Source organism: Hippoglossus stenolepis, chromosome 18, assembly GCF_022539355.2.
Source record: "Hippoglossus stenolepis isolate QCI-W04-F060 chromosome 18, HSTE1.2, whole genome shotgun sequence".
NCBI lineage: Eukaryota > Metazoa > Chordata > Actinopteri > Pleuronectiformes > Pleuronectidae > Hippoglossus > Hippoglossus stenolepis.
The window spans coordinates 14346491-14363635 of NC_061500.1; the positions used below are offsets into that span (position 1 = coordinate 14346491).

The following is a 17145-nucleotide window of genomic DNA, read 5'->3' on the forward strand; positions in this document are numbered from 1 at the left end:
TCAGCCGTTTCACACAAGGAGCTTTGATCACTGATGGCCTCTCTCCAAAGACTAACAACTTGCCTTAATGAGCACATAATGGACAACGGCCGTCAGACTTTAAGCAGCTATGTAAAGCCACAGAGACGAGGTTAACAGTCTTCAAGCTGTGGCTCTGTGCAGGTGTCACAGTGATTGGATCCGGTCAGATCAGACCGTCTGGTATTGAACTGGTATTGAGCAGAGGCCATCTCCAGAGAGGAGGATCACCTCTCTGGAGAGAAAGAAGAAAAGTGGAGGGAGCAGCTTCTTCATTTACGGAGCCACACAGACATGCTGCATTATTAATTGTCCGGTTGGGGAATTCCAAGTCGAGAGAGGGCGCACGGAGGGTGAGATCCTGTGCCACAAATAAAACACGCCACACATCTCGCCAATTCTCTTGCTTTAGCCTGTAGCCCAGGTGGCGTTTGAACTCCTGGGGAGGAAATCTAACACCTCAGGGCTAAAGGATTTCACCTCACTGTTCTCATTACAGCATTTCACCGAGGCCGCGAACACATTAAGCCTGTCAGTCATTTGTCCGTGCTCCAGCTGCAAAGGCGAGGCTCTGCTGGCCCGAGGTAAACCGAAGAAACGGTTCACCTCCTTGGGAGAACAACATCAGAGAAAGTGACCGGAAAATGTCAGGCGTGTGAGAAAGTTTTTAATTGTTAATGCCAAACGTGGATGTAGGGAGAAATGATTAATGCAGAGGGTAAGAGGGCAGAGGCAAGAGCACACAGACTATTTTTGTTCACATGCAAACCAAGGAGATGAAAAGAACAGCAGCTCTTTTTTTTTTATTTTTTTAATAGGCCTGTGGCTGTGCTTTGAATCCAGCTGTGAACTGCGTGTGAGGATTTCCTCTGCTGCCCCCATTTGAATACTATATGTGAAGGCTTTACAGTTTGAAGCCAGAACTCGGTCGGTGGATAAAATTATGTTAGCAATGCTGCAGTGATGAGATATTACACAGACGACATGAGGCGGCAGGTAAAAGACATGTGATGACCGGTAACTTCAGCAGAAATACAAAGACGGATCATATGAATGATGATGTGATCTGCATAAACAGTCTTGACACAAATAAGTGCTGGAGTATTCCTCTTTATTCATTTTTCTTCCATGTGTTATTGCTTTTTTAGCTCCCTGCTACAGGTGATGTTGAGAAAAGCCTCGTCTCCCGGTGTAAATTCGATTGTGGGAATTTTACACCTGCACCTTAACACCCCCCCCCCTCTTCTCACCTCAGCTGCTTTTCCTCTCGCGTTCATTAATTGTCACTTCTACCTGTCAGAGGTTAAAACTCTGCATTAAATTAAATTCAACATTATTAAACAGTGCACTAGATTCTTGCCACACAAGTTAAAAACAGGAATTTCCGCTACGTCTTCAGCTCTAAGATGTAAACTAATTATTTTCATCGTTAGGATACCTGGGTATTTTCTTGATTATTTTCCCCACCGATTTATCATATCGATAAAAGAAAAACCTACATATGTTCAGATTTATAAATATCTTCAATATTCAGCAAATATTTACATTTGAGATAAAGTGAAACTAATCAACAGAATTGTTTCTGTTAACTGACTGATCAGTTTATGGTTTCATTGGTCCCATTTTTGATTAAAAAGGACCATGGTTAATTTGTTTCTATTTTTTCTAATTTCTATTATCTAAACAGTTGCAAATTAATATTTTAGTATGACCTACTAATTGATTAACTGTTGCAGCTCTATATTACTTAACAATAATATGGTCAAAACAATGTTCCCAACATTTAGATTAAGAAAAAACTAAAAAAACTAAAAACATAAACTCCATGTGCAGCAGCAATGTCATTGTAATTGTCTTGAGAGCTTTAAAAAGAAACAAATTTTCTTGTCATTCAGGAGAAAGAAAAGATAAAAATCCATCTGCCACGCTGTCATTCTCCAAGGCGCTATGTGACTCCCCAATTATCTTCCCACTGAGCCCGGGGCTTCGTTTTATAACTGACTTCCCACTCACGAAGGTGCAATTCAAAGCTTTCAAAGCCGTTAGCTCTCTGAGGGTTTGCTTTCTTCCTCTGTTGTCTCACAAAACTTAAATCGTTTTCATTCAACGACAAATCCCTCTGTTTTGAAGGATTGCAATCATGCTACATACAGAATCAGTAACACAGAATACAAATTCCCTTTGGCTAATTCTGACAAAACCAAAAATACAAGTAGCACAACACATGCTGGAACCAACTCAACTCCGATAAAACAAAAACCTACTGCACAGCCACAAGTGGACCTGCATAAACCCAAACTATGCTCCAATTCTTGCCTTTTTCCCCCTCTTCTGACCTCCTTGTTCTTTTCTTTCCACCCATCATCCCAACAGGTGCTTTTCAGAAAACAAGGCTCCTCCCAAGATCACCATCATCATCATCACTGTGAAATCTGCAGAAACATCAGTTTGCACCACAGCGAAGCATCATACAAAATAATGTTTTAATGTCGACTACTAGCAAAAATAAAATGCATTCCCTTATCGTCTTACGGTAAATGATGGGTGACTAAGGCCGGAGATACAAGCGTATCTAAACTACGCGTACGCACGATGGCTGACTCACTTAATCTTCGTCTGTTTGGTGCATCGGTTGTGCGCGTCTTAAGAAATTAACGTGACACATACGCAAGATGCAATACCCACATGAATGTAGGGGCAGTAGCGAGTCCTTGACCGGGTCAGTGGGAACGACGAGTAAGCTTGCCGTTTTCACGACATGTCTGATTTAGGGGTCTGACATACCACCTTCGAATTCGCAATCGTCGCCTTTTCCGTCTTGATCTTAACATTGGCCAGAGTGCTCTATAATCTTTGAGTTCTGTGGTGGGCCCTCTGCTGGAGTCCTCAAGTAACACGCATTGCACCTAAAGCAAGTACGTGAACAATAACGTTGACGACGCAGCCAGTTGCGTACGCGTTGTTAAACAGCAAGTATACCGCGGGGCTAACAGTGCAAGAGTTGCTACATGTTTTCTGCTCAACATTCTAGTTACTAAAAAGTAAATAAGATGATTAATTTCATTACAAAAATACTAAATCTGTCCGATGGCTAATTTTATTCATACACTTAGTTATTAATGCTATGTCTGTACTGTGTCACAAGTGGACAGAATAATTAAAGGTCCTGAAATGGAGCCCAGTGCAAACACAAGAGGGTCTGACAGTAAGTACTGCATTAAAAGCTGATTGAAGAACATAGTGACGAGGTCTTCAGGGGAATGTCAGCCCGTCCTAACTCCGCTGGGGGACATTTGGGTCTTCCTGGCTGCTCTCTAGTAGCTCGTCCTCAGAGAAACTGATGTGAAGGCAGGTATCATCCGCAGGAGAGGAGAAGGGCAGTGGGTGCTCATAGGTGTCCGAGTGTGAGGCGAGGGCATGGGGCTCGGCAGGGTACGACCCGGCGGGAGAGGCAACCGCTTCGTTTCTCTCCTCCAAGGGACTGTCACAGCCGCTGGAGGCCGTCAAAAATGTCCCGCGGTCCCCGAACAGGTCGTCGTCGTCGCGCAGAGGCGAAAGCAGGGACTTTGTCTCAGAGCGAACCCCTGAGTCCTCGCTGGTCGAGCAAGAGCTGCTCTCCCCGTTGCTGAGGGAGTGGAAGTCGGCGGACGACAGGGAGCTGGGGGTGGTGTCCGGGAATGAGAGGCTGCTGCTGCGGCTCGGGGTCGCATCGTTAGCGGCGACCTCTTCGGGCGTGGGCGCAGCTGTGAATTCTGACCCAGGGGACAGAGTTCTGCTGGCCCGCTTGCGGCTCAGGGAGGGTGGTGGAGGGTCAAGTTTGGGGATTGTCTGTTTACACCTGCAACAAAGAGAAGAGACACACTGGTTAGGGAAGTGACAAAAACTATTGATCAACATGCTGAGATTTTCTGGTTTTGCACATTTTTATCTTTGTGGGGTTTCCCCCCCCCCATCTTTATTCTACAGTGAAGAGTTTAAGTGTTAAAGAATAACTTGGTGTGTTAGCTTCATGTCTTTGATAGTCCTGTATGGTTGGCTACTTTAACCGGTTCATGCCCTCCCGTACTCAACAGCTTACACCGGCCTCCCGTCCAACAGATGTTTGGTCAACATGGAGCGGCGAAATCAAGGATCTGAAGTCCTTCACATTATGGGAACACTATTGTTAGCAACACTTTTGCTAACTATAAAAACACAATAGATGCACCCCTTCTTTCTTTGCTCTGTATTTTATGTAAACAGGAAGCACCAACAGCAAAAGTAACCACGAGGGCAGGACAATTTCATTCGTTATTACCACACCATTACATTCTATTGGTCGGAGAATTTTGACTCACTTGATGTGTCACATGTGCACAGACGCAGCGTGAGGACAAGAGCTAAAGCTGAAGCGCAGGATATTTAGGCACATTCAGGGTATATTTGAATGAAAGCGCAGAGTTTTGAGTGAAAACGTGAAATCAGTGAGTCATACTCTCAAACTGTAAGACAATGCTCTTGAATAAAGAGGAAAAAAAACATTTTCAGCATCTCTTTTCTGTACCAAGAAGTACTGTATGAGAATAAGCCTGAAGCCAGTGTTCCTCTCCGTCAGTCACATTATACCCCATTAACCTGAGCGTACGCAGGCTGTTACTAGACAAGACAGTAACAGTCTCTCTGCGGCTCCCTGTTGTTTCAGCTGTCTGGAGACTTATCTACACCCCACAGCTCCTCTGCGGAAAATATAGAGGGACAGGGGCAGAAAGACAAGGGGGGGTGGTAAAGAAGCGAGGAAAGAGCTGAAAGCTTTGCCCTCAGACTCACACACCAGAAATAGCTACATTGCAGTCTCTCCGATAGCACCACAATAACGCCATGACAAGCACCAGTGCGCACAACCACACGGTCACTCTCTCGGAAAATGAGTCCTGACACCAGACGCACAAACAAGCCTCACTTCCTCCCCGACTCCTCCCATCTGTGTTATAACCGGTGGCTGCTAACTTTGTTCCCATGTGAAATCCGGTCTGTGGTTGAATCCTGGTCTACATAATGAACTTATGTGAGCTGCTGATGTATTTACCGTCTCTGCTTCTGTACGCAGGACGGTGTTGACAACGACCGACTTGTCGTAATGGTGCAGGGAAACCATCTCCAGATAATTATCCGCCCTTTCCTATACTAACAAATGTCACGTGCAGCACTATAGGGTCAAAGACATGACCTCCACAGACTCCTGTGTCAGAAGCGGTATCATTAGTTTTTATGAGCCAGGCTGGTGGCGTGGCTCCGTGTCGGTCAGGATAACCTATCAAAAGGAATGGCATGAAATTTTATACAGACACCCACGCTGCCTGGAGCATGAATCTTCCAACTTTGTGTGTACGATGTTTGGTTCTAAAGATAGATGACGAGTCTCCACTTCCTCCCACTATCCAAAAATGAAGCCTTATCCAATATCCTGAATATGAACTCTGCCATCTTGAGTATTTGGAGCCAGAGTCTGCACAGTTGCAAACGAAGATGGAGCCATGGTAGCAAGTTGCCGCCGATAAACACGTAACTACGATGCAGTCTCAGTTGTCAATCATGACCATTTTCATACTCAAATAACTGCATCAAACAACTGAAAAACAGAAATTAACACTGACAAATAGTGTGATGAGAACCCTCTTTAGGCATATGGCCCATGTTCAAGCCATTAACATGGAGACAGGGCTGTCACGTTTGATATAAAATTCAAACATTCATTTGAACGTGGTAGGAAAAGTTCATATTCAAACTATAATGACCCGTTTGAAATCAAATTAATACAGAATTTAACACATCAGACTGAAGTGATCCAGCAGAGGGCGATCACTCATCTTGATCTATTGCAGGCCCACATGACTTGTCAGTAATCTTATGTTGTATTGCCAGGAAAATTGAGAATGCCATCAAGCAAAGCCACCATGAGCAGACAATCAAATTTACACCACAGCATCTACACCATAAACGTCAAACTAACGATTTATGACCTATACTGCAGCCAGCCACCAGGTGGGGATTGAAACGCTTTGGCTTCACTTTTTGGGGAGCTGTCATGTCGTTTATCTTTATACACAGTCAATGGTTCTGAGTAAACTTAAATATTGAATGGATCCTTTTAATTATGGACATTAGTGTGTCCTTCAGTAGAAATTGTGATGTGGTTCTTTAATCTCGCACCATTGTCAGCGCAAAATTTGAACGTATCATATACTTATGAGTAATAAACAATTACATGCAACACCAATTCCATTCAGCTGAATTTAATGCATGGCACCAATCAGCAAACATCAGCATGCTAGCATGCTGACATTAGCCTTCAGCTCAAAGCACCACTGTGACGTATTTCAATTTTGCTTGATTTGATGGAATTATATTCAAAAAAGAATGATGCAGCAGCTGACTGTTCTAAATCAAACTGAAACCCTTTGATTTATAATGTCATGATATATCTCTTGTTCTCCCCCCTGGGGTAATAGTGTATTTATGGAGTATAACAGTTAAACGTTTGATTCATCTGTGGTTTCATGTGCAGTTTCTTTTGGCAGGTGTGCATTTCCAGGATGTGGGGATTCATTTGCATCTGGATCAAGAAGCCGCCGTCTTTCTTTCCTTCTTTCTCAGACTCATTATCATAAGTTTGACTCAGCACTCCTTTCTGTCACACCGACGCTCCTCTTCCTCCTCACTGCACCATCTCTCCCTCTCTCTCTTTATGTCTCTCCAGTCATCTCACTGTAGTGTGGAGTCATTCAGCCTGTACCTGCAGCTCAGCCACTGTTGTCTTTTTTTTTGCCTCTGGTCTGACTTTTCCAGTCGGCTTAATATGGAAATTCAGTCTCGCAAATCTATAAATCAAACAAGGACGGACTAATTGACATAAAGGTCAATTCCAGCCACGTAATTTAATAATTCATATCGTATTTGCACGAGTTCCGACAATAATCAATATGTACAGCCTCTCTGTGGCAGAGACCAAAAAACAGAAATGGCATTTTTAGCTTTAAGTGCTACATTTGATTTTCTTTGAGTACGATCTTTAGAACCGTTTAATATTAGGGGCATTAGACCACTTTAACTGGAACATGTTGATGTTAAGTTGCTTTCAGACAGAACTTTAAATTCCCACTCTTCTTAAAAAGCAGAGTTAATTCCACTTCAAAACACGTCGCTGCAGAATATTCCTGGGATCACACAGTTGTCAGTGATATGGCCCAAAGTACTCAAATCCTCCAGTGCTCATTTTACCACAAGTGCAGCACAACATCAGCTCTCCGACTAAAAGATCATTATGAGCCTGTTCAAGTCGGACCACTTACGGCAGCTCTCATAAAATGATATTGCATATTATGGCTAAAGAATAATATCTACATATTCCACCTGCTTTCAGTTCTGCCTGAACTTAAAATACCTTGCAGGGATTTTCAACACAGTGAGGTTTTTTTTTCAAAGTAAGATTATCATTTTGCAGATGAATCACAGGCTGTATATGAAGATGGACGACACCTCTCCGCTTCTTCCCTCTCTCCAGAAATGAAGCCAAAATATCCTCAGCACGAATGCTGCCATATTACGCAGTTATTGCCAAAGTCTGCCCGGCAGCGATCAGGGGAACGAGCCATGGTAGCGAGGTCCCGCCGATACATGGGCTCCACCAAACGTGCTTTAAAAGCATCAAATAACTAATTAAAACCAAACAGAAAAATGAGCGCTTGGAGAACTAGTGTGATGAGAACTACCTAAAACAAAGAATAATTTATTTGACATGTACTTTCATGTTTTAGTTTGATCCTACATGTCCCATCCATTAACATGAGGTGAGATTTATGGTCTACACTGCAGCCACGGCATCCATCTTTATACAGAGTCTGAGATAAACAGATTTCATATTTTCTAAAGTGGTTCGTTTTAATTGTGGCTGGAGGGCATCAGAGAATCAGAGCAACATCAAAGGACTCAAAATTCACATTATAATTTTTATGTGATCAACATGTCACATATTTGTCTTTCCCGTTTATTTTTCTGCTGGTAAATAAAATAGAATGCTAATAACTTTTGATTTAGATTCTATTTTTGTCAGTTATTGCCAGCCACAAATACAAATGGTTTTGTTTCCCTAGTGTGCTTTCCTGTTGTCATGCAGCAGTAAAAGATGTCAGACCTCTGATGTCATTGGGCCCATTATCTGGAAGATGGCGATTTGGTAAAACTCAGGAAAAGAAAACATGCACATGCCAAAAAAACAACAAATGAAAACGTAACACAAACGCAACCATAACACAGTGAGTGTGAGACAGGAACATGAAGAGGTACTTCTCCTCTGCTGCTGCTGCTCTGACAGTTTTACTATTCAGCCTGAACTGTCGCTGACAAAATACCAAATCCTGACAAGAACATTTCTTCTCTCCTGCCGAAAAGTGTGAGAGGCAAAACAAGTGCTCACAGTCCAAAACACAGACAGCCCTGTAACGGCTGCACACATGCGTGACTCACTGATCACCTCCATGCTAATGTGGTTATGAATTTGCAGAACCACATCCGCATGTAAATGGGAGGCTATTATGCAGCCATTAGCAGATAAATCACTGGTGAGAGCCACACATGAGCCAGAAATCACCCACACTGTTCATCCACCACATGCCCAGTCCCATGCTTGTGCCACACACTGGTTCGGCATGCTGGTCGTCATGAGTAATACTCACATAGAGGGAGGAGAAGGGGCAGAGAGGAGGAAGAGAAGAGGAGGAGGAGGAGGAGAAGAAGAGGGGGCTTAGGCAGTGGTAGAGAGCTTCCCATGCTCCGAGGGAGAGGCAGGTTGGTGCAGCAAACGATGAGGGGGACTGGGCATGAGGGGGCGATGGGAAGCACGAGTTGTGGGTTTAAGGCAGCTGCTGCTGTCTGGGTTTGTTTGTTTGGGCAGACTGACAGGGGGCGGAAATGAGGGATGTTAGATGAGGAAGAGGATGAGCAGGCGTGGGTCTTCGCACCTGTACCAAAGAGAGGCAACAGTTAGACTACAGAGGAGCCACTTAAAGGGATTCGAGATGTTCCGATACCAGGATCAGAAATGCCACCGACCCTGCTGAAAAATGCAGGGTTGGGCATCAGCGAAAATGATAGTAATCATCACTTCCATACAGGGTTAGTAAGTTACAGCTGTTTATTTATATTTATATATATATATATATATATATATATATATATATATATATATATATATATATATATATATATATATATATATATATATATATATATATATATATATATATATATATATATATATATATATATATATATATATATATATATATAACAAGTTTACTTTTCAAAATACACAGGTTTTGGATCAGTACTTAGCATCAGCTGTTATCGGACTCAATTTTTTGGAAGGGAAAAAAAAAAAAATAATAAAAAAATAAAAAGGTATCTCAACATTTCTAAAAGGAATCGAGACTAAAATGACTTAAAGGGAAACAAGTGATTTCGCTGGTTTGAGCTCAATGTAACCACTATGTGAACATTTCCCACTTGGCACCTGCACGTGTAGAATCCACAAAGACAGATCCAAGCTGGGGACACTGAGATGAGTGGGCTGCATGCAACACACACTGTATAATTTTGTGGGTCGTTTTTTTTCAACAAACAGAGCGAACAGAAAAATGATTTGCTTCAAGCTTTAGTGATTCTACATTGCTGAGGGCAAGCCCGACCTCCTGCTCGTGACGCAATACTGGCTACTCTCCAGGTTTGCTCAAAAAGACACATTTGGTGCTACATGGGTTTATTAAGTCGCTAAAAGGCTGAAAAAAACTGTAAATCTAGTGACAGAGGCTCCACGTTGGCAACAAGAGAAACAGTTTACGCCAATTCATGTTGAAAGAGCAACTGCCAAAGAGTAAAAAAAAACAAAAAAAACTCAACCAGATGACAATTAGTGTGACTTGTGAACTACACAACTATTATACACAGTCAGTACTGTTCCTCATATATATGTGTATTTATTATTCAAACCCATTTCTGCCTTTTCTTTTATTGTAGGCTTAATATGCAATTCATTCACATTTGTGCCAAATCTGCTTGAAGATTCTGTTACATGTCTTTTTTATGTATTTTGTATGCAACAGTCAGGGTACAGCTGTGCAGTGACAGTAAAGGCATTCTATTCCACGCGACATTTGGCTGACTGATGGTGTAACTTCCCGACTCAGTCAGCGGTCGGTCCAGCCTAAAAATACACAGGCTGTGTGTGTGCCAGGGTTTTTCTCTGCTGATCCTCCTTTATACCTAATAAATGTCACATGAAAATCAATACAGGGACCAAAGCAGCAAAGGTGTTTCAGAAGTTAAGACAAACACTCGGGGTGTCTGCAGCACAGAAAGGGCTCAGTATTATCATTATTAGCCTTTATTTAACCAAGTTAGTCCCATGGAGATAAAAATATTTAAAAGAGGGACTGGGCCGAGAAGAGCACTAACAGTTTCAACAGTAAAACTAACAGTCAAACACACACAGAAGATTAATTATAAAACATTATAAATATAACATTATAAATGATATGTGAAACACTTGCACACAGGTAATTTTACCAAAGCTTTCAACTCTTTCAATGTTACCAGGTTTTGAAGCTGAAATTAAGTGTGTAAATTATTCAATGTATTAGGTATCAAAAACCCAAAAGCCCTTTTCCAATTCACTAAACAACAAAGAGCAAAATGCCCATTCTCATAAGCACAGCATGATCATTTATTTGACTGTTAAACAGGATTAAAGCAGACACTCAATACTACAGTTTTGTAAAAGCTTCTTGCTTTTGCAAAGAAATGAACACCCAACATCCATCCGAGTGTTTGTGAGACGTTTAAGCATGCGAGTGGATGAACGTGAGAGGCGTAGATGTCAGATGCAAGTGTTGGCAAAAACGGAAACTTTCAACCAGCTCTTCTCAACCCTGTCTGACCCAATCAAAACAATATTCAGTGACTCGTCAGGTCGACGCTCCACCTCTTCAGGTATCACATTCAGCGAGACGGGAGTCTGACAGCAGCTAAAGCTCACTGCAATCCTCTTAAAGACATCACGTTCCATCTCTGAACGAAGTGAACTGCAACATCCTCCATTAAGACTCCGATCAGGGCAATCAGATTACTGACCGACGAGGCTGCCGATGCAGCTCTGACACACGGACGACGTTAATGACGAAGAGGAGGGAAACAATTAGAAGAGGAGATAAGAAGACGGGGTCAGAAAATGTGATTACGCAACATACAATACTGGCAAAGAGAGACAAAGTGTAAGAGAGTGGATTCTATACGATGCCAGAGGAAAACATGAGTCACTAGTGAGTAATATAGTTGTGTGTTTGTACAGTCTGGCCACCATATGTCTGTTTTCTGCTCTGTGTGGGCAGTGCTGCAGTTTTTAGCGGCGTGGCTCCAGGGATCACAATGTGGGGCTGAACTGGATCTGTGGTTTCACACTGAATCAATCTATCCGATGGATCGCTGAGAAACGTTCCTGCAGAGGATGAATTCTATCGTCTTTGTTGATCCGTAACTTCTCATCTAGCAACACCATCAGGTTGACAATTGTTTTTTTTTTCACAGCTACAGGATGCATCACTATTGAATTTGGTACAGACATTCATGGTCCACATATGACTTGGATTGGCACCTAATGTACAGACGTTCATGGTTCCCAGATGTTGTTCCCCTTCATTGAACTATTGGTGATCCCGACTTTTCATCCAGCTCCACCATGAGGTTTATATTTGTGGTTTTGAATCATATATTTCTACAACTAGTACTGAAGATGTATTGCCATGAAATTGATTAGACACACATTCATTTCCCCCACAGGATGAACTGTAACAGTCCAAACCAGAAATGCCACTCTGAGCACATACCTCCGCTAAGGTGCAACAGTCTCCTTAAATTCAACCAAGCTTTCACACACTTGGATATAAATACTGACTTTCTTGGTCACTTGACTTCAGCACCAAAGCGCCTCTAAACGTGCGTCATATAAAAGAGGTTGATGACTCCAATAGATTGTGGGTGTAACTCTAAACTGTTTTATTGACAAAGTGTAATCTAAGTCTACTATAGCATCCTACTTCGTTTTTTCTGTTTGTCTTGTAAAGTGTGACTCATGTTTTTTTATAGTGTTGAGTACAATGCCAACATACCATATGCAGTGATCATACAATAAAGTACCCGAGGCCCCAGATGGTGTCCGCACACATGGCTATGGTCCATGTTGGGCGGCAATGCTTGTGTGATGTAGAGCTAAAGGGCACTAATAATGGGAATTGAAACGATTCTATCGCCCTGCATGGGCAGCACTGAGGAAGAGGTGGAGGAGAGACGGTGAGGGAGAATGGCAGAGGAGTAGCCGTCTGCTAAAATATGGCCACTCAGGCTGTAAACATTGATTTGCTAGGGAAGTCCAGAAAACAAAAGCAAATAGAAGCAATAAAAACCTGGGGGCGGTGGAGGGAGGGTAGAGGAGGTGGACTGCACCAAAGTAATGCAAAGAGTTTGGCAGGAGGGCGACACACAATAACATAATGGAGCTGGAGTTTCCATTTCTCCAGCTCTCGGCTTTGTATTTTTCCTTTGCTTTATTGGTTGTATTATGCAGCTTATGAAACTCGACTGGATCTTTTAATCTCAGTTTTATAATTGTATACAGACACCGTTTTACTTTGAATTATTTTCCATGACCTTGGATTAAATATATTATCAGATATTTATCATAATTCATGAGTTTGATTTTTCCCCTTCTTTTGACAGTTGACAAATGTTGCCAGCAAAAACACTGGATATGCCATTTCAATAATTAATTTAACTTGTTTGTTTTATATATTTGATTTAATGTCATTGGATTGATGATTCATTGGATTGATCCTGCATTATAAAGTTGGATTATATTGTCATTCAAGCCAATAAAGGAGGATGAAGCAGAAAAAGAACAAACTGCCCTATTGGTGCATTTCTGAGGTGCTAAGACAGAAAACAGAAGATCTGGTGAAGCAGAGAAGCTCAGGAGGAGAAGAAAAGAAAAGAGGCTGGTTGTTATTAAACTACGAATAAAGGGAAACAGAGGGAGGGGGCTCAGCCTGGCACACCACACCCCCCCCAGATGAAACTGATATTCAGATGGAAATGTACAGTAATAAAATGTCTCTCTTTGGAAGAGATCTGAATTTCCCTTTTGTCTTTCCTTTTATTCCCCCCTCTCTGCCCCTTAATATAAGAAAAATGTATTCTGACATGTGGGCGGGTCGGGTTTCAGGTTGTGAAGGGGACGGGAGCTGGGATTGGCCGAGACGCAGGGCTGCAGGAAACCACAGCATGCGAGTCTGGCTAAGCTGCGGACACACGCACAAAAAAAATTCCAACATCTGTGATCATGCCAAACACACTACACCGCTGAGACGATTCCAACACTATTTTTCCTCCTCGACTGTCGAGAAATTGACTTTAACATTCTCTTCTTGGAAATATGACTGCTGATTGTTTTGAAGAAAAAAAAAAAATACAGAGCAAAGATGAATTAAGAGTTAAGTTAAGAATGAGAGAGGAAAAGAAACAGACTAAAGAGATTATTCTGTGTGCGAGCTCGGCTTGATCTAATGTAGGAAATCGGTTTCTTTAACCATAGCCGGTCTTCGTGAAGGTTTTAAAGAGATTAAAAGCTCATTTAGACGCAATTACATTCTGCGACTTCATATATGCATTTAAGGAAGAAGTTGCTTGTGTATCAGAGTAGCATTCAGTGTAATGAAAAGCTCTTCATAAAATAAATTGTGGAAGACAATGAGAAATGGAACGAAACATCCCTGAAAAGCAAAACCCCATAATCATGAATACCCCCCGCCCCCGAAAAAAAGATTCCAATTTTCAGTTTTTACTCTCCACACATGTTTTTAATGGCTTCTTCAAAGCCTGGAAACAAACACTGGGACGGAGGTAAAGCTGATGGAGTTTCCGTGTTTTAAATCTCATTCTCTCTGATTCGCTCTTTCAAGCTCAAACCTGATCCCCTCTTTGTTTGTCCGACCCCTTTGTCCCGGTGTTCTCTAATCCCCTGATTATAGTCCCACTTTCATTAGCTGCAGACCGTTTCTGCTGAGATGAGCTGTTCTCCACTAATAACAGTAAAACCCACAGGCTGCATATGTCACACTGGGTAGAGTGGTTACCTCCAACACAAGCTGACTGGTGCCACATACGGATTGTTTACGTTTTTCAGCATTCAAGTAATCCCGTGATGTCATACATGGTTCTTTGCAGACAGAAATGGCCAAGAGCTGATTGGGCGAACTCGTAATGAAACCACCATGCCAAGGATGTAAACAAATATTGGCTAAGACAACAAAACTGTACCCCAAAGCTAAATGACTCATAAGCTGTGTCTCAATGCTGAGGCTGCATCCTTCAGAGGCTGCATTTGAAGACTGGTTACGTCAGAGACATGTTTAGGCTGTACCATTTCAAAGGCTCCTCAGAATGCCGCCGAGAAATGCTTCCTTTAATCCCAGAGGAACGAAGGCTCCAACGGGTGGGTCCTTCCCAGGCCAACCTATCCCAGGATTCATTGCGCTTCGTTGATGAGCCGTTCTTCAAAGTGGTCATGACGCCAGCAAGCGACAAGACGTCCATTACTTGAGCATCAGGCTTCAACTCCACCGAACAGCTAACGATACATATTGATATAAACATTTTTTTAAAAAAGGCCAAGGGGCACTTTCTCATCAATCAACTGCAGCCCTGTTGCTAGGCGACAGCATATGGGCGTGACAAGCTGGTGACACAGATCAGGTAAAGTCTCTGGAGACCAGGCCGTCTCATTGCGGTCCTGCATTCGCTGTCTATGCAGGCACTGAAGGATACACCCCTCGAATTGAAACACAGCTAGAGACTGTATATAAAGATGGATGATGCATCTGCACGACCTGTTAGAAATGAAGCCAAAATATCTGGGTGCGGCCATTTTACACTTTTGATGTAATTTCGAGCCAGAGTTTGTGCAATCATAAATCTGAAATGGAGCTGCAGTATCGAGGTGCTGTTGATATACAAGATCTACCGTGAGTCCGTCTCAGCTGTCGATCCTGATTTTTTTTATTGCGTCAAGTTACTAATTAAAACACTAGCTAAAATAACAGAAACCATCTTTGAGGAAAACAATTTTGACGTGTACTTTGACTTTTTAGGTCCATGTCTGATCCATTTATGCCCTGTCCCAATTTCTCTCCCTTCGCCCTACCCTAGATATATTATTAATAATAACTTTATTTGTATAGACACATCTGACAGGACAGATTGAACTATTGATCAATACACAGTCAGTCAGCGTGTTTACATTTATTATTTCAATGTAACGTTAGTCCTGTCCTTACTCTCCAAACTTCTGCCCCACACTGAAAACGTTTTAACACGAGCTTCATTTATTGGACACAGCAGTAACTAATGTTAATCGCAGTCCCACTCAGACCGTTTATATGCTTGTTTTGATGGCAGACATTTTTGTTTTGCTACTGGATTTAAATCTGATATTCCACTGGATTTAAACATTTTCTCATGGTTATTATGCAAGATTTACACACTTACATTTATGAGCATTTTACATGCAATTTATGATCAGCAATAAAAGCTCATGATGTCCTGAACATTCTTGAATTCATTCTTTAACACTTGTCTCCATCCATTAATATACTTTCCTGAGTGAGAACAGTGACACATGAGTGCGGAAAGTGAAGTAACATTTTTCTTTCAACTATTCCCTTAATGTATAACAAGCATCATTTCCTCTGCAATCAACACGAGGTCAGCCGACTTACTTCTCATCCATGTTGTCAGAGTTTCTCGATGTGAACGGGACGATCTCACTGCAGGACCTCTCCGTGTCGTCCGCTGCCCCGTTGGCCCTGATGAACGGGTCCAGGCTCCCGTTGATTGACGCGGCCGATGTGCCGCAGTTCTCCAGGTTGAGCAGGTTGAGGTAGGACTCGCCGCAGTCCACCTGCGAGAGGGGGGAGGTCTGCAGCTGCCATGCCGGCGTGGAGGTGATGAGCTGGTCCGAGGTCTGGTTGTAGTGATTCTTCAGATTTAGAGACAGGGACTTTGCTAACGTAGAGACGGATGACTGCTGAGCATCTGGAATAGATGAATAAAATTTGTCTTAATAAGAAAAAGATAAAGTAAAAATCAACCTCAAACCACAACATGTTCTCATACAGGAACTGTGTGTTAGTGGCAGCACTTGGAGCAGCCGTATCTGAGATTAGCTGCAGCAGCATTTTCTATCAGGAGGACTGACATGATTAATACAAGCATGAAACATGATGTGTCAGGTTTAAAATACACACACACACACACACACACACACACACACACACACACACACACACACACACACACACACACACACACACACACACACACACACACACACACACACACACACACACACACACACACACACTTGTCATTCTTATCTTTGTGGGGACCACTTTGAGCATAGACCCTGAAGATTGACGACATTTTGGCTGGACCACACTTGTTCAAAGGCCTGTTTGAAGGTTCAGACTTAGGTTTAAGTTGGGGTTAAAAGGCAGCACTCTGAATGAACTCTATGAGGGGCACGGGCAATAATAAATACAATATATATAATAAATAGTATATCTTGTTTTATTCACACCAATTAAACCCACCCGACATATCTATATATACATATATGGACGCCATAGGGTTTAGGGTTTGACTGAGAGTTTAGACTTTTTAGGATAAGGGTTAGAATTAGGTATGTGTAGTCATTTTCATTCTGACATGACATATCGTTCTTTGAGATGCTGTAAATGCATCTCTCATAAAATCCTTTTCCCAAAATAAAAGTGCAATCAAAATTCTCCCTGAAAGCAAAGTCAGAACGCAGGTCTTGAATACACACCTACAGGATGTGTACTTATATCAACCATGCTAGTGACAACATTCAGGTTCCTCTGAGGATTTATCCCAACGACTGTGGCGATCCCTTTACTCCCCCAGCACCAGCATAATGGTAACATTTGTGATTTTGAGTGAAAGCCGACAATTGTTGGATGGAGTGCA

At 42.3% G+C, this 17145-nt stretch overlaps 1 protein-coding gene across 3 annotated transcripts in view; it reads right to left on the reverse strand.

Annotated features, from left to right (window-relative positions):
• Window positions 1-1108: 1108 nt before the first annotated feature.
• si:dkey-34e4.1 (carboxyl-terminal PDZ ligand of neuronal nitric oxide synthase protein) overlaps window positions 1109-17145 on the reverse strand; it is a 58463-nt gene continuing 42426 nt past the window's right edge. For 2 of the 3 annotated variants that reach the window (XM_035185126.2, XM_035185127.2), the window contains 2 exons: window positions 15876-16191; window positions 1109-3856 (listed from right to left, as the gene is read on the reverse strand). In XM_035185126.2, the coding sequence (XP_035041017.1) occupies window positions 3292-3856; window positions 15876-16191 (881 nt within the window). In that variant the 3' untranslated portion in view covers window positions 1109-3291. Of the gene's footprint in view, window positions 3857-8729; window positions 9015-15875; window positions 16192-17145 lie in introns of all 3 variants that reach the window. The other variant, XR_004698906.2, reaches the window with a different exon arrangement.